Source organism: Scomber japonicus, chromosome 21 (genome assembly GCF_027409825.1).
Source record: "Scomber japonicus isolate fScoJap1 chromosome 21, fScoJap1.pri, whole genome shotgun sequence".
Taxonomy (NCBI): Eukaryota; Metazoa; Chordata; class Actinopteri; order Scombriformes; family Scombridae; genus Scomber; species Scomber japonicus.
The window spans coordinates 10,303,419-10,321,140 of record NC_070598.1 but is presented as its reverse complement, the minus strand read 5'-3'; the positions used below and the strand labels follow the sequence as shown (position 1 = coordinate 10,321,140).

Sequence of the window (17,722 nt, the reverse complement as noted above, 5' to 3'; positions counted from 1 at the left end):
AGATAAACAATTTGAAACTGAAACACTAGGGGAATACATGATGTTGAATTTAAATCTATTAGTGTAATTGTATTTCTAGTTTAAAAAAAAAAAAAAAAAAAAATCTTACAATTTTGACCTTCCCAAACTTCCATACACTATAGTGCAGGCACATGACCTCAGTGTTTCTACAACAACATGGTCACAGCCCCGCAGGTGTGCTGAAATGGTCGTTCGTTGTTTATATTTATTATATATTTTTAATATTAAGACTTTTGTTGCAACGTACAGTTTCCATAGCAACTTAATAGCTTGTGTTTGTGTGTGTGTGTATGTGTGTGTGTGCGTGCATGGTGTTTGTGAAAGTAAACTTAACAGGCGGTTTTATGGAAGAGAAAGTGTCAGAAACACGCCACAAGAGTACAAGAAAACAAGCTGGACTTCATCACAGCAAAGGGGAAAGCAAAGGTGACAGGTGAGTGCTGAAATACTGACGAAGACTGCGCCTTTTCTTTTTTTTGTAATCAATCAAGTGAAACTATATTTAGCATAACATCAACATTAGCAGGCGGTAGCCGTTAGCATCCTTTAACGTTATTGTCATTGTTCAAATTATGGACGTTAAAAGCTAACGGCAGGTAGGTTAAAGTGGCTTAAAGTCAGCTTCTGCTCTTCGCCCTGTAATGAGGATTAAATGCTTATCAGCTCAGTTAACCTGTCTGACACTCAGTGACATTTCAAAAAAGCGTGGAGGCTTTTCTTTTCTTTTTCTTCTTCATTTAATCCTCGTCTTCCAGCTAACAAATGGTTAATTGAAGTTGTCAGCCGTGTAGCCTCTCACCGAAACAACACCCGAGGTAAGCTAGCTGCAAGAGTTTTACTTAACTTAGAGACCCAGCTGCAAATACATGTTGTTTTTTGTCGTCTTAAATGGGAATCATGCTTATTGAGCTTATTTAGCTGCATACAAGTTCAGAAGTGTGTTAATCAGAGGGGGAAATATGGCAGTTAATGACAGTTAGCAAAGTGTCAGTGGAGTATTTAAATATCGACACATCTTCACTTTAAAAACATTGAATTCTTATAAACATGACGTGAGACAGTGTGCTGTGTCTCATAACTTTTCTGTGCAGCCAAAATAATTAAATGTTAACTTACCCTTAAATTATAAAAAAAAGTGGTTCAATCTGTTAATAAGAGCATGGATAAAAGCTTTGGTCACATTTGAATCATACTCTTGTTGCAGGGGATGTTAAAGCTGCTGATGTTGTTACTTGTTGTATAAAAACACAAATCATTGTTTTGAACATTTTTAAGGACTGTTTGTCTGATGCTTTGAAACAATAAGTTAGTGTTAGTTAACCTGGGTTGAACACCAACTAATAACTCATTTATTTGTGCTAATAATGTAAAACATCTAATTGATATTAGTGTCAGTAGCACATGTTAAAAAGATTAACCTAAAGCAAGTATTTTGACCCTCCAATACCTGGGTAAAGACTTGGTGTCAGTGTCTGCTTTGGTTAGTTTTAAATGGAAATGCAACAACAACAAAAAGTTTAGAAAAGGAGAAATCTGTTAGTTAATATCAGTATACCAATATAAGTGTCAGAAATACTTATAGCTGAAATGAGTAATTAATTTGTTGCCAACTATTTAATTGATCTGCAACTATCTTTTATGTGATCAATTGTTTTGAATAATCTGTTAAGAAAAAGCGTCTGGTCCCAGCTTTTCATATGTGAACATTTCTTGGTTTCTTTAGTCTTCTGTGACACTAAACTGAATATCTTTGGACTATTGACAGGGACTACACATTTAGAGACGTCATCTTAACCTTTGGGAAACAATGATTAACATTTTACACAATTTTCTGACATTTTATAGAACAAGCAACTACTCAGTTAATCAAGAAAAGAAGACATATTAATCGATAATGAAAATAGTCATTAATTGTAGCCCTAGATTTACTGTATTGTCTGTAACACTGGTTTTTGTAGTGTATGATGAGCTGCTGATCAGGTCTTGTTGCAGAAAAATGTTAATAATGATTTTAGTTTCTGTTGTTTTCATAGCTGATAGTTAGTGGTCATTATCTCTTCTGGATGTGCTGCTTGGTGTCCTGATGTCATTTCTAAAAGAAAGTTTAAATGTGTTTGTAGTCGCTCTGTGAGTAATAGAGTAGGGCTGTGACTAACATCATCACTGTGATAATCTTAAATCTGTAAAAAAAAAAGAAAAAAAAGAAGCCAATTACATTCTTTTTTTGTCTAACAAAAGATATAAAACAGAGAAAAGCAGCAAATCCTCACAACTGAGGAGCTGGAAACAGGAAATGTTGATGACACAATGACACTTTTGCTTTGGAGAATGACAATTGATTAATGATCAAAACTTTATCTCTAATCACCACACGTTATTAGATCTACACACTGGCATTCCTAATCAGTTGTTAGATGTAACCCTGAAATTAATTGTTTGTTGTTGTCATAAATGCCCCATCCTTTAAATCACTGAAATAATTTACTGGTTAGTTTGAGAGATGTGAAGTGCTTGCTTTACTGTGGTCATAAATCAAGTATTTTATGTTGTTCAGCTGTTTCTTCGACTCTAATTAAAGCATTTGAAACCATAATGTTTGTCTGTGGTAGCTCATGGTGGTCATCTGTCTTAATTCTGTCTGTATTTGTGACAGTGTTTTTAAAGTAAAGTATTAATTGATCTTAAACAAGTTATACAGTAATTCAAGTAGTTATTATGTATGCTGTAGATTTTTCAGATAAATGCCTTGGACTCTTCTTATCTTAAACAAATATGAGACGATGACTTTCTTGTTTACTTTGCAGCTGTTGGACCCGCACTGTTCAGCAGGACAGTTTTAGTTTTAGTGCATATTAAGTGATCTGGTCGTTGCCCTGTTTCCATTGTGCCAGCTGGTGTTGTGACTCATTTCCTTCTCTCCTCCGCTCCCTCCTGCCAGTCTCCGTGGTGACAATCGACAGCAGCAGCACTTGTCCCGTGAAGTTGCCCACCAGCCCGTGTCACATGACGTCAGACCAGAATCCACTGTGTCCAGCTGATCTACAGGTGCAGTTAACGCTCGGAGCGGTGGTCCCTGGATACTGCTACTACCAGGTAGAGTAATATTAATCCTCTCTACACACTCGTTGTCTTACAGTATTCATTAACCTAAAACATCCTTACTACACTGTCCTCTAATCTGGTCCTTGCTCCAGACAGAAGAACTTCATCTTCTTCTTCTTCTTCTTCTGATTATTATTATTATTATTATTATTATTATTATTATTATTGTTATTATTATTTTATTATTTTAACCAACTCCACTGTAAAATTTCAGTCTGGAAACAAAAGTATGCTTAAAAAAACACCATTATAGAAGTATATCATTAAAAAACTACTACTGGGTAATCTGACTGTTTTTTGGGGCCCAGACAGCCATTCAAGCATGCCTGAGGCCCAGGGGGCGGGGGGCTAGTGGGAGGGAAGTGGAGACAGGGAAGGGGGGAGCTGAAGCAATGACTGTAAAACTGATGTAAGTGAAAGGGAAGGATGTCAGTGGGAGGGAGAGAGGAGTGAATGGTGGGAAGGGAGGAAGGAGGAGTTGACACTGCTGCAGTCCTGCTCTGTGATTGGAGGCCACTGGGCCATGTGCTGACCCCTCTCTAACTGTAGCCTAACTAGGGCTCCCACATTCACACACACTCACACACACACACACACACACACACACACACAAAGTGCTATGCAGTCCTCTGTTGAGTGGCAGGGACATGTGAGCCCCTTCACATTTACTATTCTGGGCAGGGGAGGGGAAAACGGGGACGGAAGGGGAGGGGGCGAAGCAGGAGGGAGTAGAGGGTCTTTTCTCTTTCTGCATGTGGCTGAGCCATCGTGAGGAGCTGCGCATGATTTTTGTCTTGTGTTGTTTAGGAACTTACCGTGTGTGGCTATAGCAGTCTTGTGTTTTTATTTCCACTCTAGGCCAGAGAAGATGGGGTGCTGCTTTAGTAAGGAGCTCAACCCCGGCCTGCAGAATGAGAGGAGAGGTCTGTTACAGCCCCAGCTCCACGATGGGCTGAATGACGTGACAGAGCAGGTCAGGCAACATGCCGCGGCTGTAGCTCAACATGTGGGCATGGAGGATGAGAAGACACGTGTGGCAGACGGAACGGCCAAGTGTAAACCTCCACAGGATGAGGAAAGACCGTCAGAAGTGGACAACAAAGTTTGGACAGAGGCGGCCGCGGTCAATAGTGACAAAACCAGGCAGAGTGGGAGAGATCTAAAACCAGGGAGCACTCATGAGGAGGAGCAGGCTATTATTATCACAACCAGCACAAACATACATACAAACACGGACACAGCAACAGGCGTGACACACACTACCAGGCCCAGCTGTGAGCCGGCTCCCTATAAGGAGGTGCCCACACAGAGTCCAGCCAGACAGAAGATTTTGGAGAATGCCACACGCAGGGCTTTATGGTTCACTCAGCACTCAGAGGGGCAGGATCAGAGGATGCCAGTAGGCTCCTGGTCAGCTCCCGCCAGGTTACCCTCTGTTAACTGGCAGGACAACATCGGAGTGAGCCAGGTGTCAGATGACCAGTCGCTGCCGCCGCCACCCGGCATGTGTCAGGAGACGCAGCGGGATTCCCCCAGAGCAGTGCACAGAAATGCAGATGGCGAGGAAGCCTGTGTTGTCACGACAGCGCTGGGCCAGGGTTTCGAAAGGAGGACCCAGAGCTTCTACAGCATATGCTCCATTGACGCCGATGACCTTGACCACGATCATGAACACGGCCAATCCCAAACAGCTGGAGCAACACCCTCACTGCGCACAGCTGAAGTAGAAACAGCTGCTCTCCCTTGCATAGTGGAGTCTCCGGTCCTCAGCCAATCACACCCAAAGGCATCCACAGCCTGCGACCACAAGCCTGACAAAGAATCTAAAATGACCAACCAGTCACATGACGTGGAACCAGCTACACAGTCACATGCTCCCACTGTCCTGTCAGAGACCACCGTACCTCAACCTGTTGTATCTCCACAGATAGTAGACCCGCTGACCCTGACCAGCACTCCCATAACCAGCGAAGGCCCTCAGGCAAATGCACCGGACAGCCCTGATACGGCTGGAGATTTGAATTGGCCGGCAGCTGCAAATATAGATACAGATGAATCCACGGGTGACACATTAATGATGCCGAACACAGAAGAAAATGAATGTGTGGAGGCTGAGAGAGTGATGGGGTCAGAAGATAAGATAGTCACAGAGGATTGTGTGTGTTCAGAGGAGCAGAGTGTGTTCTCAGAGGATTGCAGAGCAGCAGACAAAATCTTTTATGCCACAAAAGGACCATCAGTCGGCTTTGAGAAGAGAGAATCGGATCAGAGTTTAGATTCTGCCTTCAATCCTGCAGACAGTCACCTGCATGAGTCTGAACTCATAACAGAGAAGAGCATCTGTAGTTCACAGCGGGCCACAGAAACTCCTGAGCTGGATGCTTCAAGTCAGAGCTTCATTTCTTCAAAGATTGACTTCAAAGTGCTTCACAAGGAGGAGGAGGAGGAGGAGGACATTTTGCCTGGAGGACAGATGGAGCAGGATAAATCCTCCCTGCAGAGTGAGGCCATCTCTGTGAGTATCTGCCGAAATCAAAGTGAGGAAGAGGATGCCGGCCGCAGCAGCACAGCAGATACAACTCTCACCGAGGTGTCATCAGTCTCCACCATCTCCGCTGTGTCGTCACTGCCCAATGAGCTGACGGCCTTCTCCTGCCACACGAACCTGACAACTCTCTCAGACTTCAATAAAACCACATCTGACAATCTAGATTTTAATTCCAACGATCCAACATTCGAACTCTGCAGCATTAAGCCTCCTGATCAAGACGTCGAATCCGCTGAGCAGAGGGACTCCAAGTTTGATGGCTGTGACAAACTGTTTGACGGTGCTGATGTGAAAGATGGTGGTGAGGGGGTTTCTCTTATAAATGAGGCCAAAACATTTCAGGATGTCCTCATGAGTGGAGATGACAGACAGGTCGCCGAAAAGCCAGAACCAGAAATGTGTCAGAACAGCAAACAAGCTGAGGAAGGTGATGTTACAGCTGATTTAGCTGAAACAGTTCAAAACACCCCTCACCCAGAGTCGAGTGATGAAAAATCTAACATGTTTGAGCACTGTGACGACTACATGGCTGTTAATACAGCTGTGAAAACTGACAGTGAGGTGGTTTCTCTTAAAAATGAGGAGGAGACTTTTCATAACGTCCTCATGAGTGACAGACAGGTCACCAAAAAGCCAGAACCAGAAAAGTGTCAGAACAACAAACAAATTGAGGAAGGTGATTTTACTGCTGATTTACCTGAAACGGTCCAAGACACCCCTCACCCAGAAACAAGTGATGAAAAATGTAACATGCTCGAGTCCTGTGATGACTTCTCAGCTTTAAACGTGTCTGTGAACACTGAGGGTGAGGTGGTTTCTCTTAAAAATGAGGAGACATATCAGGATGTCCTCATGAGTGGAGATGACAGACAGGTTGCTGAAAAGCCAGAACCAGAAAAGTGTCAGAACAACGAAGAAGTTGAGAGAGGAGATGTTACAGCTGATTTACCTGAAACAGCCCAAAACACCCCTCATCCAGAGTCGAGTGATGAAAAATGTAACATGCTCGAGTCTTGTGATGACTTCTCGGCTTTAAACGCGTCTGTGAACACTGAGGGTGAGGTGGTTTCTCTTAAAAATGAGGAGACATATCAGGATGTCCTCATGAGTGGAGATGACAGACAGGTCGCCGAAAAGCCCGAACCAGAAAAGTGTCAGAACAGCAATGAAGTTGAGAGAGGAGATGTTACAGCTGATTTACCTGAAACAGCCCAAAACACCCCTCACTCAGAAACAGGTGATGAAAAATGTAACATGTTGTTCGAGCACTGTGACTACCGCACGGCTGTAAACACAAGCATCTCTCCTCAGGACTATGAGAGCTGCAGTCAGGAGTCGAATGCCTGTCTTCTTTCACAGCCTCATGTTGCTGAAAGCAAGCGTTCTGTTACTTCCTCCTCCTTTCCATCTCTGTCTTCCTCATGCACATCTATTGAGGAAGGTGAGCAGAGGTTTAGTTTCGAGACTGAAGCTAATACTACTGAGAGCAGATGCAGACAAATCCAACTGCAGGTCAACCCACCAGAGAGAGTATGTGGGGAAGGAGAAGAGACAGCAGGTTCTCGGGAGCCTGATCAACCCTTCTCGATGCCTGTTGAGCATGATCTTGCAGTAGAACAGCATCAAATATTTCCCTCCAGTGTTTCCTCTGACTATCTAAAGCCCAGTGTTGACTTCATCCTACAACATGAAGCCTTTAATAGTTTGTCTGAACCTTCAGAATTATCAAATGGAGCTCTCTTGGATGAAATCAACAAGATGAAGATGTCACCAGTGGAGCCCCCATTACTGAACAGCGATATGGCTCCAGAAACTCTGACACTTCCCAAAAGTGTCGAGGTCTGTGTTGACACCAGCATCTATGACTCTTACATGATTCCTAATGGCATTATTTGTGAGGATGACAGAGCTCCGATTTTGGACTGCCAGGAGGACCACAACATGATCAGTGTGGATCCAGGTCAGATTGACATGCACGCCTCAACTCCATCTTACGAGATTCATTTCCTGGGTCATGAGCCATCCGCAGCTGCTGAGGAGGGAGAGAGAGAAGGAGGGATGAGGGAGATGGTGTCTGAGCTGCTGGGAGAGGACGCAGAGTCCTCCGTCTGCCGCCTCTATCCCCACCCCTGGATCAAGCTGGGTCTGGAGGACAGCTGCGGGGCTTGGGCCCAGGGGATGTCAGAGGCCAAGCACGGCCAGGGTGAGGGCGAGACGGGCGCAGACATGGAGCAGATCCCAGCTACGGTCTCGGAGCTCCAGCCCTCCATGGCTCTGCTGGGAGCTTATCCCTACAGTACTGTGATGCCTCAAGGATCCTGTGTGTGGGACTGGCACACAGATTGCACGCAGTCTGTAAGTGTTCACTCAACACATGGGGCAGGTTGAGTGAAGTCAGTTTGCACGTCTGCATCATGATGCATCTGAACTACTGAGTAAATGACAGAGTGTATTAATACACTGATGAACAGAGCAGAGACTAACACTAAACAACTAACTACTGCTGGATGTTAGCAGGCACTCTTTATACTCCCTGTTACAGTTTACAGGTTCATAGACCTCGTGTTAGACTTTGGTAAAGTTTAGTTTAGTTTAGTTTAGTTTAGTTTAGTTGGTAAAGTTAGTCTTGAACATTTAGATTTGAGTGAGACTAAATAGCATGCAGTTCTGTGTATTTTACTCAGTACTCTTTGTCTGGATTGAATCAGGTTCAGTGAAAGCTGCTAAAAGATATTTGCTGTCTGTTCTTGACCTGCAGACACACAAGGTCCTATCAGCTGTCTTATCTGTTTATTTCCATTTGCTCTGTTCTCTGAATAACTCAAAATGTTCTCAATATTTCTGAGTTAACTTTTCATAATAGATTAATATTATGCACACTGTGTCTTTTCATTTCAGGAACCTGTTGCTGCCCCTAGCCTTAACCCTGACGCTGAGGTATGGACCAATCACAGCTTTAACTTGGATGTCACTGGCCCCACTTTCCCACAGACTCAGGAGCCATGGCTGCAGTTCCCCAGCGATCAGATAAATAATGAAGGTAGGCTCGACTTTTCCTTAAACCAGAATAAATCCTTTCTTCAATGATAGATTTCATTAATCTGTGAACGAGATAGAAATATGAGTATATATGAATGTTTGCAGATTATGGTACTGTTGTGGTGGTAAAATACTGTGGGTTAATTTTTAGGATATGTGCCAGAGTTTCAGCTGGAGAATATGGGCCTGACTGAGGCTGATCCCAGCACAGCAGAGTACCAGACACTGGCTGAAGCTCCCATAGTTAATGGAGAGCCCAGTGACCCACCTGTCACAGGTATCAGTCCAATTAAGGTTTTTTTCCCCAGGTTATACTACACTAAAATTGCATTTTCAAAGTTTTCCAATAACAGGAGCACTAACTCTGAGATGTAGTAATGACTTCCTGTGATTTTTAGATGAGATTGCACAACAGCTGAGGACAGTTTTGGAGTCCTGCCTGACCAGGTAGGAACTCTGAACACACCAGTTCTACCAGTCCTATTGAAGTTCAATATCGGAGGCATAAAAACATTTAAAAAGTTTTGATAAAACAACAGAAAACACTTGAATTTTGGCATCCTAGCTGTGTTTTCCTGTGTGCAGCATTATTTGACCTTCCATTCTGCTTTTAGGTTCTACTATTGGTAAGCTTTCCAAACATTTATGCATAGAGGATTCTTCTCACCAGCTGTTCTTTGCCTCCACAGAGAGCACCTTGGCAGCGACCTGTACCTCAAATCTCAGATGGACAGTGACCAGTACATTTCAATCTCAACGCTGGCCAGCCTTGACAAGATCAAAAATCTCAGCACAGACCTGGACCTCATCTCTGATATTCTGAAATGTCAGTGTTTTATGCCCCACAACAATTTCTGACTTACATTTATTGTTTTATTCAAATGTATTTGTGTTTTATTTATTACTCTGTTAGCATTGAAGATATTTTTTCTTGCTCAACACAGCACACACACACTGTAAATGTAAGTTACTTTTTGGTTTATTGTTTTCTCTGAGACCTTCTCTACCTCACTTCCCTACAGCCCTGCCGCTGGTCCAGGTGGCTCCGTGCGGTCAGAAGGTCAGACCCAGACAGAGTCGATGTGTTGTCATCTTGCGTGAGATCCCTAAGACCACACCTCGTGAGGTTGGAGCCCACCTACCACACCAACACAACCAAATTCCTTCCCCTCAGTTTTTATTCAGCTGTTGTATTAGTACATACAGGGAGTTTTAATCATAAAGTCTGTATGTGGTTTCTCAGTTTTTGGAATTTTAACTTCTATTGCTCTGCAGGAGGTGGAGGCTCTTTTTCAGGGAGAGAACCTGCCTGAGTTCCTGAGCTGTGAGTTTGTGAGCAACGATAACTGGTTTGTCACCTTTAAAACGGAAGCTGATGCACAACAGGTAATGGACAGCTGACCATGTTGTCATCATGTTCTTTATGTACTGTATATCACTGCTTCAGTGTTCAATCTGAAATACTAGTAAACACATTTTTTTCTAATTTACCTTCCTCACGGTTAAAAATAAACTGTTGATAATATTTGATATGAGACAGCATAATTCTATAATGATAAGCAGCTTTATTTCAGACATGCATTTGTTTATCTTGGACTATTGGGGCAATTGAAATACAAGCCAGAGTGTAAATTCACAGGTTTTTTGTTGAAATACTGACTAAATATTTTCATCAATTGTCCACCTTAGTTTGTTAGTTTGTGCGTTAGAAATTAGTTTTTTATTTATATCACAAATCACAAATTGGCCTAGACTCCCCAATCTGTACAGCATCTTCTAATGATAGACTCAGACTTAGTAGGTACATTAATAACATTTATGAAGAATATATGAGAACTACATCAGAACTTTGTTAATGTTTGTCAGCAATCTGCAGTGTGTACAATTTCAAACAATCTCATGTTGTCTGCTGTCTGTGTGCGTCATCAGGCCTACAAGTACCTGCGAGAGGATGTCCGGGTGTTCAACGGAAAGCCAATCATGGCGAGGATAAAGGCCAAAACCATGGCAGTCGCTTCTTATGCTCCAAAAAATGGCTACAGACCCGCCCAGCTGGACAACAGCAACCAATATGGCTCCTACTTTCCTCCTGCCTCCTTTCAGCAGCCCTGCCCCGGCCACATGCCTGCACAACACCTTTATGATTTCACCAATGAGGTGTGGACTTCAGCTGCGTCAGGATACTCAGAGTGTGCTGAAGTGAGTTCAAACATTCCTGTAAGAATACAAGAAGAGTTTATTATTACAGGAACATGCTGAGAAAAAAGATTTTCTGCTCATCCTCTTTGTTTTCTTTGATGTGTGGATACTGTTGCTGCTCATGGCTCATTTCATGTGTGAATAGTGACTCTGTGGTCTCTTCTCACACTGTGTTGGCTAATAGATCATAAGCAGTGTGATTTGGTTTCCATCAAGCTGTTGTTTTTTCATCTGTAGCATCCACCATCGATGAATGACTTCGTGAATGGATTCCCAGCAGCTTCCAACTTCAAACCTCGCAACCCACATAGGCCGAGGTAGCTACTTGTCATTCTGTATTTTCTCTGTTGTTTAAATAATTGTTACTGGAAAGAAAGAAGTTTCACGCCTCCTCTTTATTAGCTTTTAAAACATTTTTGTCGTTGCTCTTGTACTTGTGCATTCTTAATGTAAGTGTGAATATGCACCGGCTGGCATTCATAATTCATCTCTTGCAGGAGAGGCTCAAGGTGGTCAAACTCTGGAGACCGCTGGCAGGTCCATCAAAATGACTCCTCTCACCCTTCAGAGCAAGCACCAGAGGAACGCCCGTCTTCTCCAAAGTCCGGTCGAGGGCGGTCGCGAGGCAACCTGCGCCGTCAGAGCAGAGGTGGAAGGACAGAGCCTAACAAGTAAGCCGCGCAGTCCACTTCTGAGAGAGGAAGGTAGCGAAACATCATGTAATTTCCCTGAAGTTTGGGAGTGTCAAGTATGCAGAAACCTGTGGCTGTTTAAAAGAAACCGCACATCGTGATATCTGAACGGAAAAAATGAAAGTCATTTTGAGTTGTATGAATGTAGGAATAAATAATGATGTTTTGGAAAGGCACAGATAAAAATCCATGTTGAAATGTGGGATACAGCAACCCTGAAATGAGGGAAATCAGGCCAAAGCAGCATCAAAGGTAATAATAAGAATCAGCAGGGAGAATAAGCAAATGAACTGTAAGTCTGCAAATAGAAAAAATAAGCAAGAAAAATGAACCAAGGATGGAGGCAGTAAAAGTACAGCTGGTGGATTTGATTTAAGCCTGAATTATACTTCATCATCGAAGTGTTGCCGTAGTTACAGCCGTGGGTGCTGCAGTATAGAAAGTGATGTATTGTCTGCAGTCTCTACTCATTACTGTTATGAGAAGTAGCACATACACAAGTTATATTTCTTTTCAGTCTGCCGTGACTACACAAATACCTCCAGCATATTCAGTAGCTTGAGTGATGCTTTAATGCAGAACTATAAATCAGCATTTACTTGGAGCTGCAGTAACATCACTGCTCTGCTTGATCTCTGCCCTGAAGGAGAGGAAACTTCAGCCAGAGGAGGAACATGAGGTCATGGGACAAATCTTCTGGAAACAATCGAGTAAGTGGCAACTGAGCATTTATTTGTAATATTCACTTTGTTCAAACTGTGCATTGAGTGTGTGTGTGTGTGTGTGTGTGTGTGTGTGTGTGTGTGTAGACTGTACCAAGTCAGTCGCCTCATCGTCAACCTTCTCCTCCTCCCGAGCTTGGACTGTCGAGCTTTCCTCCTCTTCCTCCGGCAAACACTGCCATAGCAACGACACCTGCAGCGAACGGCAGCATCAAGGTAACCAGCTCTCTCTCTCACTCCTTCTCTGTTTCAACAAGGTAACTGAGTCTGTCTGTCATACTCACTCAGTCATGAAAATCCCTCTGTGTAAAAGCCTTAACACTGGCTACAAACACACACACAGACATGCACTGATGGTTGCACTGACTTTTGTTCATCACAGAGTCAAGTCAAAAGCAGCAGCCCCTCTGCACCGGTGTCAGTGATGTCAGAAGAGTCTGAGCCAGTCTCACAGCAGTAAGTATCTCTGACAGCAGCTGGATGATGATTTACAAACAGAGCAGTTTGCTGCATTAGCTGTCATGATTCATTCTCTGATGTCCCTCAAGGTTTCTCTACGATTCACTGTTACTATACTACATAACAAGCTTCCCTGCTTATCTCTTCATTTCGGCCCTCGTATGTGGACATGTTTGTTTGAGATGGCAGTTTTTTTTAGTTTCCATTAGGTTTATGACCTACATGTCATGTTGTGGCAGAGGTGTGAAAGTGGTGTCTATTTGGATTCATCTCTTTGTCCCTGCAGGAATGTGAAGGAGAGCGCAGAGACGACCAGCGATGCCAAACCAGCTCCGCTCACACAGGAACCAGTTACAGTAAGACTTTAAGCAACACGTTCTGCAACTCTGGTGTGTTCAGTAGTTTCTCTTACCCTTGCGAGGCAGCTGGATTCATGAGATCAGGCTTGTCGGAGTTCAAGTTAATTGCTGGTGGTTCAGACCAATCGGCGTCCTGTGAGGATTCTTGCATGATGTCATGATCTTGTGAATTACACTGCTTTGCAAGGTAGGACAATGATAGACAGATGGTTCATCCAATCACCCACTAAGTGTTTTTCGAAAGAGCTCATTCTTTTCTAAACAGTATCCAAGGACGACTTCTCAGATGGTTCTTTGTAACATACCATCTGGCACCTCTGGTTATAGTTTCTCCCTTTCTCCTGTTATGTTAGAGCAATTTGAAATATGACATTTGAAAATGAGAGATTTCTATTAAACCTGATAGTCTGACATATTTTTTGTTGTTAAACTGAACTGGAAACATCACAATGAGGAAGGAATTTGATTAGGATTGCAGACTGCCTTTCATATTTTTAAGTCATTTTTTATGTTCAATGTCTTCTATCCACAAACATCTGCTTGCAACCAGAAGGATAAATATATGCAGAAACAAGTCACTTCTAAATGCAGTTTCATGATAGCACTCATGCATCAGTCTTTGACTTACAGTGAAAATTATCCAGTGTAGTATGTGATATACTGTAATACTATAATACTGTACCCAGTTTGGATACGGGCATCAACCCATAAGATTGCCAAACTTAATTACCAAAATTGTACGAACAATTCAGAGTTCAAAGACTAAAATCCATGACTCTTTTTTTTAAACCAAAGGGAGTACACGATTTCAAGCAGGATGCACAAACCTGCAGCAGCATCTGACTGTAGCAAAAACACTCACGATCTGGACACCTCAAAGCTGAGCATGCATCATGGTCTAGTTGCTCAAAAACTGAGGTGGTATGGTGAATAAGATTTGAAGGATAGAGGAGAGAGCTGCTTTAGTCGTCTACGTATTAGATCAGCTCTGCGTTAAAGTTATTACTGTGTGCAGAAGAGGCCACATGTGACAGAAACACTGACACTACTTTGTGCTCTGATTGACCAGGAGTCCAAGAAGCTGAGTTATGCCCAGATCTGCCAGAGACCGTCGCCCAATGAGCCTGCGACACCCTCTGACCACGCCTCATCTGAGACTGAGCAAATCCCAAACTATCCGGGCCATAAAGGACCCCGCTGTGTTGTCACGGTGATCTTACAGGACGGACAAAAAATACACTTATGAACTTTAAAAAAAAAATCTTTATGAGTGTCGTATAAGCTGAGAATGTAATGTCGTACCAACAGGCTGTACGTTTAACATGAAGAATAACCTGCATGTACAGAGTGATGTGGTGTAATACACAGGGCAGGAAGGTGAGCAGGTGTGGGTCCTGGATTGATTAACCACTCAGGACGTCAAAGCCCATGTTTGAGTTTGATCTGCTACTTTCTGTTTTTGTTTTATTTCTTGGGTCTGTAGTTTAGATCGGTTTAGAGAGCCAGGTTCCACTTTGATTTAGCCTCGTTTCTTTAGCTGATGGCACTTCTTTTCCTGCCGTTTGTGTGTGTTGGGTGTGTTCTCGCTGTACAGGATGTTCTGCCATGATTCTGAACTCTTTTTGGTGTTTTTTGTTTAGTTTTGTTTATTTCATACATCTGTTTTATTCTTTAGTCTACAGAGTGGCTATGGGCACACATGATGCTTTTTCTCTAAATAACGGCATTAGTAGTAGTCACCCAATTTGTTTCCATGAGCCTCTCAAATGCTGGTGAGATGTTGAGGCCTGTAATGAACGAAGGTCCAATATATATATAAGTGAGCATTAGAAGGATCAGATCTCTGTATGGATTGATCTCATGAGTCCAGGAATTGAATCAAACTTTAAAGTATGTTATCCTTGAAAAGCACTGTACATCAATCCTTTATCTCTGCATGATTTTCTTTTTATAAATTTCATTTTAGGATTTAATTTATGTGATTTTTATTTATAATAGATGAGTGATTTTTTGTGTTTAGGCTTTATTGATTTGCAAACATCTGTACCTGTGTTGACAACAAAAAGTCCAGCTGACGTCACCAGTGTCACCGCTTAGTCTCATTGTCTCCGTCTGCTCAAGTGACGCTGAGCTTGGACGCTGGATTTTAGACACAGGTGGGCTCATTTCAGGTCACCACATAAAGGGAAGCATGCTTTTTGGCTGGGCAGGTTAGTTAGTGTCTGTAAACGAGCACTGATTCCACACAGAGAACTTGAATTGTATTGTATTGAGTCCAATGTTCTTTTGTTTAAAATATAACATTTTAAATGTGAAGCAGTTGTCATGAGAGCACATGTTACTTTGTCTGTACAGATGTATATAATATTGAGCAAATATTAAAGAAGTGCCTTTGAAGTTAAAAATGTTTGTTTTGTGTGTATGTTTTTTCAAAGTCTTTCAGGTTTTTTTTATTGAAGCTTTTCTTGAAACACTGCATATTTAAAAAAAATGATACATTTGTATGAAAGGTTTTATCTATACATTTTTATATGTCCTGATGTCCAATAAGAAATGCTCTACTGTGATTTGATGCTACTTTTTATTTCCACTCCACTACATTTCAAAGGGAAATATTATACTTTATATTCCATTACATTTGTATCTGAATACTTCTTCCACCACTGCATTGATCCTTCATCATGACCATCACACAGCACTGAACGCCCTCTCAGAATACAACAGATGACGTCCATCCTGTTTGTTGTGGTTCCTTCTTCTAGCCAACAGATGGCACATGAGTCACATCACAGCGCTCATTACTCCATTATGTGATCCCACCACTTGTTTACGATGAAGATGATTTGATTCTTGGTCGGCAATAGGCTTAATGAATGCGATGAAGACTAATGAAATACAATATTACAAGAACAAAAGTGATGCACACATACAGTATGTGTCACTGCCACATTAAGCTTGTTCAATCACATTGGACTCAATTAAAAATTGTTTGACCTTTAATTCTAATAATATTCTGCATTTCAGGTTCAGTTTCCATGTGCAGATGTGGAAGACAGTGAGTCATGGAAACTGGAGGGAAAGTGAAATCTGTGAGGGCCTGGGTTGAAAAGCCAGGTGAGATGTCAACTATCTCAAACACAAAACATTTCATTGGCACATATATTAGTATGCAGAATATAATCATCTTGACATGTTGTACGGACCTTCTGAAACTATAACAAGAAAAGTTTAAACTATTTAAAATGTTTTAAAATATGAACAATTTGTATTTACTTAATAGCTACAACTCAAATCGAAGTGTAAGCATTTGCATGATTTTTGATCCTTGCAATGAGCTGAAGTTTCAGTTGAAGTAAAAGGGCTACAGGTGTAGTTGAAGTGTAAGAAAAACATTTTATAGATGAAAAATTGGGAACATTTTTTAAAGCTAACTATAGGCCTATTTTAAAATCATGTTGCACAAAACAGAAAAGTGTTAAAATATTAATTAATGCTGAACAAACTGTGCAGCATATGAGTATTATTATTATTAAAAGCTGTAATTAAGCATAAAAACAGCTTCACTCAGGTGTAGTTAAATGCAGTAAGTGTAGGTGTGGTTGCTCGCTGCGCCCCCTGCCGGTGATGACCGTCACCGCCTCCTCCCTCCCGCCCTCCTCCGTGCAGTCACGTGATCCCAGCAGCAAGAAGCAGCGAACGGCGCTGACTCGGAGCCTCCTCCTCCTCCTCATCATCATCATCACTACCACCGACACAACCACGGCAGCGGCAGCGTAGAGAGCCCAACGAGCCACCGCCGGGTCTTTACCGATTCGAGGAGCCGGGCACCATGGCGGGCCCCCGTTAAAAAAAAACAAAAGCCGAGACCCAGATTTATCCTCTTTGTTCTTCCCCTCGACGCCTCGTAGTCTTTCGCCGAGGAGGGGCCGCCAAGGAGAAGCTCTCTCTTTCCGACAGGAGGAGGAGGAGGAGGCGGCGGTGGTTAAACCGGGGAGGTGTTTTCTACGGTACGAGCTGAATGGCGGACCGTGAGGCGTCGCCGATACCGATGGAGATCCGAGCCCGGCTTGCGGAGCTGGAGCTGGAGCTGTCAGAGGGTAAGAAATTCAAAAAACGGGTGCAAAAAAAGCCCCTTCTCTCTCTCTCTCTCTCTCTCCCTCTCTCTCTCTCCTCCACCACCACCTCCTCTTTCCCCTCGTTATCCCGTTATCTCACCACCACCACCACCACCACCACCATCATCATCATCACCGGGAGCCTACCTACTAACGGAATCTTACCGTTCATTCCTACGACCCCCCTCCTCCTCCTCCCTCTCCTCTCCTCCTCCTCCTCCCGTCCCCATCCCGCTCCTCCCATCCAGATGTTTGTCAGCCAGGGACCGGCCTGGCCAGCTCTCTGTAGCCGGGAGAGGATGATGGCAGAGCGGGGGAACACACTGCGGGATTCGGCCGCTGCTCTTTGTCTCAGTTAGAGAAAACAACACCCAGTCAGCATGTTCGCCCGTTTTGGGTCCCAAAAGCAGCCCGTTGTTTGACCTTGAGATGTTGACACAATCAGGGGGGAGTCTACCTGCGTGTA

The 17,722-nt window shown here is 43.0% G+C and overlaps 2 protein-coding genes across 2 annotated transcripts in view; both read left to right on the top strand.

Moving 5' to 3' along the window:
• Positions 1-177: 177 nt before the first annotated feature.
• Positions 178-16,225, top strand: LOC128382857 (la-related protein 4B-like). Its single transcript, XM_053342854.1, is given in 19 exon segments — positions 178-195; positions 373-454; positions 777-836; positions 2,960-3,114; positions 8,570-8,711; positions 8,862-8,987; positions 9,109-9,157; positions 9,400-9,536; positions 9,733-9,836; positions 9,986-10,096; positions 10,640-10,909; positions 11,147-11,226; positions 11,407-11,580; positions 12,248-12,311; positions 12,411-12,539; positions 12,706-12,779; positions 13,069-13,171; positions 14,211-14,351; positions 16,166-16,225. Coding segments are annotated over 19 exon segments (2,079 nt in total).
• Positions 16,226-17,159: 934 nt separating this feature from the next.
• Positions 17,160-17,722, top strand: part of LOC128382268 (disco-interacting protein 2 homolog C-like) — a 60,802-nt gene continuing 60,239 nt past the window's right edge. The window contains exon 1 of the mRNA XM_053342264.1: positions 17,160-17,238. Within this exon, the coding sequence (XP_053198239.1) occupies positions 17,160-17,238 (79 nt within the window). The remainder of the gene's footprint in view (positions 17,239-17,722) is intronic.